General features: G+C 31.9%; 1 protein-coding gene across 2 annotated transcripts; it reads right to left on the reverse strand.

Annotated features, from left to right (window-relative positions):
• Positions 1-252: 252 nt before the first annotated feature.
• LOC112709814 (aromatic aminotransferase ISS1) lies at positions 253-5,051 on the reverse strand. 2 transcript variants are annotated; one of them, XM_072203794.1, is made up of 10 exons: positions 4,751-5,051; positions 4,351-4,514; positions 4,120-4,167; positions 3,349-3,477; positions 3,095-3,154; positions 2,515-2,671; positions 2,114-2,220; positions 1,839-1,897; positions 1,455-1,563; positions 253-1,027 (listed from the first exon to the last, which is right to left on the reverse strand). In XM_072203794.1, exons 2-10 carry the CDS (start codon positions 4,411-4,413, stop codon positions 563-565), a joined length of 1,197 nt encoding a protein of 398 aa, XP_072059895.1. In that variant the 5' UTR covers positions 4,414-4,514; positions 4,751-5,051; the 3' UTR covers positions 253-562. The 2 variants fall into 2 exon arrangements, with proteins under 2 accessions (XP_072059895.1, XP_025617579.1); XM_025761794.3 differs by lacking the exon at positions 4,751-5,051 and having other exon boundaries at positions 4,351-4,601.
• Between the last annotated feature and the right edge of the window lie 2,418 nt (positions 5,052-7,469).

A 7,469-nucleotide genomic window follows, 5' to 3' on the forward strand; every position in this document is an offset into this window, starting at 1 on the left:
GAAAGTAATCTTAATATGCCAAACTAGATCATAATTAAATATAATTTGGAGACTATGAAGAGAGCTTAATCAGTGTTTACAATATCAAGAAAATATTTTTGTTTAAGTAAGGTTAAAGTTCACTTTGGTTACTCTAACTATACACATAAATTATATATTTTAATATTTATATGTTTTATGTAATTTGAAATTTTCATTGTTTTATCTCCAATATTTTTTTCAACACAAAAACTTAGAAAAAATAATAATAAATAGAAGGGAAAATAATACTTTTATGAACCTTGAACTGAATTCAATGAGTACAAAAACAAGTGCATTGCATCTGCATATGGATCTATCTTGAACTGAATCACTGTTTTTAATATCAAAATCAAAATACAAAGATTAAATTTAAAAACCTTGCAAACCTACAAGGATACAACCTTCTTATTCAAATTGCAGCAATTGCAAGCTTTTTGTTTCACTTGCAAAATGGAACTTTCTTCTTTCTTTCTTCTGTTTTCTCCTTTAGTATACATTTTCTTTCTTTCTTTTCTTTTTCTATAGAGATTTGCTACAAGTTTCACTCTTGCTCCTTCACCAAGCCATGCTTAACCAATTCTTCCAATCCTCTCTTCAACCTTCCGGCCGCTTCTCTGCATTCGCTCTCTATCAAGCCGCCAAACGAGATTCTAAGATTACCAGGCGAACCGGAAGCGCTTCCAGGGATCACGGCGACCCCATGTCTATTAGCTAGCCAGTGAACGACTTCAAAGTCATCGTAACCATGTCCTTCAGGAAGCTTCGCCCACAAGTAAATAGCACCTTCTCCTCCCTTCACAGAACCCTCTCCAAGAGGGGAGAGAGCTTCTAGGACTATTTCTCTGTTCTTAACAAGAGTCTTGACGCGTTCTGTGACCCACTCAGGTCCCATTTCTAAGGAGTGGAGGGCAAGATGTTGCGAAATTATCGAAGCGCAGATGGGAATGTTGTCTTGTACTTTGAAAAGTTGATCAGCAAGTCCTTCTACTTCAGATGGATATGCTATCTACAATAGATAAAAGATAAAAATTAGTAGAGATTATAACTTTTTCTTCAAAAAGATCAATGAGCAAAGTTAATGTAATATGCAATCAAAAAGTTGTATCAACTATAGGGAAAGGAACACAATCTAGACCAAAAAGAATTTTAAGAACTTGGGGAATCCTCTAAACATTTGTCGCATTGCTCGATTAGGAGTACGGCTCGCTTGTCAATGCACTCGGCCGTTAGGCCTTGTTTGGTAACTGTCTTAGGATAAGGAGACATAGAAAGACACCTAAATGTCTTCTTTGCCTTGAAAAAACGACTATCTCCGGTGCCAAACAAGCATCAAGGAATATCAATATCATAAATCCAACTAGAGAGCACTGGTTATCTACATTTCTACAGCATCCAATGGTACAAGAATGAAGAGATTGAAAGAGTTTACTTACATATCCGACGCGCCATCCCATCATCCCATAAGCTTTTGAGAAAGAGAAAACATTAACAATGTGATTTCCCTCAACACAAGAGTGTTTCAGACCATCATACATGAAGTACCTGTATGTATATTTTATTTTAAACAAAATGAAGTACCATAAGGAAGACTAAGATCCATAAATACAATAAAATTTGTGCATGCCAAGTGCAGCCCCTCATGTTCTGTTCTGTCTTCTTCTATTCTTTACCCTATATTCTACTGCAATGGTACCAGGATCTTACATATTATTAATAAGCAGAATATATCATAATTTCATAAACATATATGTGAGACTTCTTTCTTATTTAATTTTCCTTTCATATATATGAAGGTGAAGATAACTCAAAAAACTTACTCATATGTGTTGTCAACAATAAGCCAAGAGCCAGCATTCTTGCAGAGATCTGAAATCCTCTGGCCAATTAAAAAAGAAATACTGCTTGCTCAGAAATTTTCAGAAAAAGTAAAACAAATAATAATGATCGAAAACGAAACAACTTTTAGTTTTAAGATCATACAAAATATTCAAAGAGAGGTTGATTGCCTTCATAAGAGGAATGAAAAAGAGGCAGTAGAAATAAAACTTGAACAAAAAATTCTTAAAAACAACATTGAGAGACAGAGAGAGACCTTAAGAAGAGACTCTGGAATATAGGTACCGGATGGATTGCCAGGATTTACGACGGTGACAAGCTTTGGGACAGGTTTAGTTTCTGATAAAATTCTTTCCAACCAATCTGAAAATAAACAAAATTAAAATAAATGGCCAAAACAAAGAAACCATTGAACTATTAAACAGGACAATGTTGTATGATATGCTTCAAGGATTTAGCAATAAATGTATTCCACAAAAACTTAAAACCAAAGTGGGATAATTAAGCATGTGTGACATTTTAGCATATTGGCTCCTAGTTTGTCAATCTTTTCTAGAATTCAATAAATCCAGAGCTAGTCCATCAAATTACTGATAGGATCAATAATATAGTTAACAAAAAAACAAATTGCAGTAACTGGATCATGCAGCATCTTACCTGCATCAGGATAAAGTGTTTCTGGTTTACCAGGACCAACTAGTATATTGGTAACGCCCGTCATCTGGAAGGACATGTATGAATTGAAGTAGTAAGGGGCAAACATAACCACCGAGTCCCCCGCATCGCAGAGAGTAAGAACTAGATTAACAAATGCCTGCACTGCATATGTTTGGAAATGAGTACCACAATACTGTATGCAAACAATACTGATTATGTAAACAAAATAAGACACCACATTGGAGATAAGCCTAAGATTTACAAAACTCATACAATTTTAGTCTATGCCAAGAAAGCTGCTAAATATAGGAATGGTGAAGTTTTAAGAGGCATATATAGATTAGAAAATCAAACAACCAATGGTAGTTGAAGGGAAGAGAAGCACCTTATACTATGGTAATTGTAGATAGTATTTTTACATGAAGCAAGAAGCATTTCAAATGCTTATACACATGAACATAAGGAATCAAATGGAAGCTGAAATGCTTATAAAGTGCACTGTCTTCACTAACTATGTGTGATTTTTTCTTTTGTCACGGAAAAATTATAAAACACATTTATATTTCTGAGAAGTGATCACCTGATTGGCACCTGCAGTAACCATAACCGAGGACTTGTGCAAATTGTTTTCATCGCGCAACTGCCATCGAAAGCATAGGAGTTAATAGAAGGATCACCAATTCTCAAGAATTTCAGCTACTAAAAACAGTTCTAACTTAATATGCAGTTGACCCTTATTGAAATCCAAGTTTTACTCCAAAAAGAAGAAGTTGCAATCAGTTAAGACACATTTACATGTGGTAAGAAGATAGAGTCTAGATTGTTTCTGTCTACCTTTTTTATTAATGCCGCTCGAAGTTCAGGAAGACCGTCATCGCCACCGTAACGACTAATAGAAGGTTCAAATACAAGTTTTTGCACCTTTTCCAAGGCTTCCTCCGGTGGTTTCCAATAAACCACACCCTTATAAAGTTCAACAACCCCATCACGAATCACACGTTAAATAGAAGTAAGGATCAAATAAGATGTCAAGAGTTCATTAAATACCAATTAGTCAGATCAGTAAAATCCAAAACATGATTAGTTAACTCCAAATTGAAATTTATAGCCTTTGGAAACGCAAAATTCTAGTCTCCAATGAGAAAAACCATATGGAAATGCAAAACAAACAACGTTTCCAGATAATCAAAGTTTCAGCCTTCTCAACGGATTTTACAATGCTGTGATCCCAAACCCTTTGCAATGACTGCCATTTTCGCAAACCCACACCAAACAGGCCTTTCAGTTTTAATAAGAGCTAAGAACACATGTCTGATATTCCATTTCTAGATACAAAAGGGGTCATATATGCATAGCTAAATTTGAAAAACACTTCCCAAAAGAACACTAGCATAAACCAATTCTCCTTGGAGTTCTAAGCTCTTTTTTAAAGAACAAGAACAGGAACATGAATGTTCTCTATGGTTTACATTTCCAACAAACACTCACACATTATCCAACTAAGCTTTAATAGAGTTTAGACCAATTTATAATTCAGACATTGAAAAATAAATAAATCAATAAAAAACACAGATCACATAATCCAAATACTAAAATAACACACACCTGAGCCAAAGACACACAATTCTTAGCTCCTCGGAGCAATTTCTGCATCTGCAAACACAAACAAGAACACACAAAACAAAACCTTGATTTCTGAAATCAAAAGTCAAACAAACAAACCAACAAAAAGAAAAAACACTCATTGAAAACTCATCAACATGCCGAATTCCAATGACACACAAACATAAAGAGCAAAGTAGAGAAGATTTTGTAGAGTGAGTTGAGATTATTTACCCGAACCATTACCGGCATATCTGTTTCCAAAGCCCTCGTTGCTAGATTTCTGTTCGAACCCATCTCTCTCTCCTCTCTCTCAGAGACACAGACCGCAACTGTTTCTTTCTCTCTCTCTTACCAAATCCTTTGCCTAGAAAGAGAGCTTCTAAATTCCAATCGGGCTTCGCAGTGAAACAGTGAATTCAATACACAAAAACAAAGCACAAAGTCACAACCAATAAGAAAATGAAACGTCAAAACTTGGACCCACCTAAAAAACAAAAAGAAAGTTAACTTTTCATGTGCCACGCAAGTTCACCGTTCACACACCAACCCCTTATTTTCAAAAAGCCAAGGTACTTTTCTCTTAATTTGTAAAAATTAATTAACGAATTAATTATATATATATTATATTCACCAAACATGCTGAAAGTCGTGCATCTCTTTCTCTCGTTCCTCTTCACCGACCTTTCATCCAACTAATTGCATCACTGATCATTGATCAACAACCCCACAAAAATCTATGGTGATTTTTTTTCGTGTTTGGTTTAAAGATTGAAACTTTGTCTTAAAAAAATGAACTTTGCAAGTGGGATATCAGGGAATCACTCTACCGACTCTTGTATTCAACGCAAGTTAGCACACATTAATGATTCTCTGAATTTCGATATTTTCCCGGAAAATTTTGCACCTTTTTTCCCGGCTACACAATTATTGGCTACTGAAACAATAAACAACTACAACTTTGTATTAACTATTGAGAGAGGGGGGGATTTTGTTTTGTTCATCCTCCTTCAAAGTTCAAAGTTTCAAACAATGCGGCTATGTGGATTTGTTACTGTGTTAGCTTTGGTAAGAAATTACATAAATATATTAATAAATACAAGTAATACGCCTCAAAAGAAATTCACTAATTCAGATAGTTCTTAATTAATTATACCTATTTCACTAATATTATATTAAAATTAAAATTATATTTTTTTGAAAAAAAGTGTTCCATATAATTGTATAAATAAATTACATAAAAAATTAATAAAAAAATTTTGTGTATTAACATTATATTTAAATAATTTTAAATTTACTAATAAAACCATAGAATTTTTGTGTATTAGCAGGATTCATAATAGTGAAATGGTAAAAGTTTTAAGTATTGAAAAATACATCTTATGAAAAGTTAAAAATTTTAAGTATTTTGGATATATTATACAGCATAATAAAAAGATTGAATAAGATATAAATCATTGGATTTAATTAGGTCGGTCAAAATGACGGAGTGGGTCTGATTTTATATACGACAAAAAAGTACCTTTAAAACTTAAAGATAAATTCTATCTCACTATTATTAAACCAGCTATACTTTATGGTATCTAGTGTTGGGCGGCCAAAAAAGAGCACGAATATAAGTTAAGTGTGACAGAGACGAAGATGTCGATATGGATGAGTGGTCATACATATTTGGATATAGCATAAGGAACAAAGATATAAGAGAGTTGGAATAACACCTATTGTGAAAAATATGGTAGAATATTTGGACATGTAAAAAGAAGATCGATAAAATAAAAGGTGGATGAGATAGTGAAAGAAAGAGAAAAAGCTAAAAAAATCATCCATGAGATTGTCAAGCAATATCTACATATAAATAGTTTCTCTATAAAAATAGTATATAATAGAGTTTAATAGCATTGTTTGATCCATGTAGTCAATTTCATCCAATGAGATAAAATTTTATTATTATTGTTGTTGTAGCAGTATTCATAATAATTACGAAAAAATATAAATTTTAGTTAAATGCAAAATAAGCACTATAAAAGTATAATGTATGTGAATGTGTAAAAAAAAAATTCAATTAATTGTTCGGTAAATAATTCAATAAATTAAATTGGAGAATAAAAATCGATGGAGGCCTTTAGGTTGGTACTGCGCCCAATGACATAGCCTTTCAAGATTGCATTACGACCAATCCCTATATTGGAGAACAAAAATGGATGGAGGCCTTTAGGTTGGTACTGCGCCCAATGACATAGCCTTTCAAGATTGCATTACGACCAATCCCTATATTTTGTCAGCCCACTACATTTTAGGATTGGCCAACACTCACGTGCATGGCTGATTTCCCAAATAACTGGAGGTTTAACCATCAGGTATCAGGTATGTGTGGCCTTTCAGAATTGCATTACGCTCAATCCCTGTGTTTTGTCAGCCAACTGTCTTTTAGGATTGGTCAAGACTCAAGACTCATGTGCATGCCTCATTTCCCAAATAACTGGAGGGTTATTTTAACCATTAAATGTATGTGTTTAGATTATCATTTGTAAATTAAAATTTATATAAATTAATTTTGTAAAATTAATTTTAATTAAAAATGAGTTAGTACTAATGTGGTTTGGTAATTTTTATTTAAAATGAATTATAATAAATTAAATATTATTTATATTACGTTATTTAAAATCACTTTTAGATAAAAAATTAAGAAAAAACATGAATTTAAATAATTATTTTATATTATTTTATAATTTTATTTTAGATATTTAAATAAATTTTAATATTTTTTTAGTATTCTTAGTACTCTTTAGTACTCTAATAAGATTAATAGAATCGTATTCAAAGTAAAAAAAATATTTCATACAAAAAAACAAAAATAATGGTAAAAAAATTTATATAAATAAAAAATAATAAAAATTTTATAAAAAATAAAAATATGTATGAAAGAGTATTAGAGAAATAATATTATAAAAAGACAACAAAATTTATCGTAAAAATAATAAAGGACACAACTGATACATATAAATAAATTTCAATTTAACATAAAAAATTGAATAAAAAAGCTAGAAATTATAATTTTTGGTAAACGTGGGATAAAGGGTAAAATTAAGTTTACGTTCACAGAAATAAAAAACAGTTAAACGAAAAAGTGAAGTTTTTTAGAAAACTAAACGAGCTTTTGATACTCCAAACACTAATCCAAACACACTCAAGATCCTTGGATCGAAACTGACACTCTTCAGAAGAAAAAAATATTCAAAAAAGAATTGTTACAAGATAATTTAAACACACTCAAGATCCTTAGATCGAAACTGACACTCTTCAGAAGAAAAAAAATTTTAAAAAAATTGTTACAAGATAATTTAGTTAAATAT

The sequence above is a fragment of the Arachis hypogaea genome, chromosome 9 (genome assembly GCF_003086295.3).
Source record: "Arachis hypogaea cultivar Tifrunner chromosome 9, arahy.Tifrunner.gnm2.J5K5, whole genome shotgun sequence".
In the NCBI taxonomy this organism is placed as follows: Eukaryota; Viridiplantae; Streptophyta; class Magnoliopsida; order Fabales; family Fabaceae; genus Arachis; species Arachis hypogaea.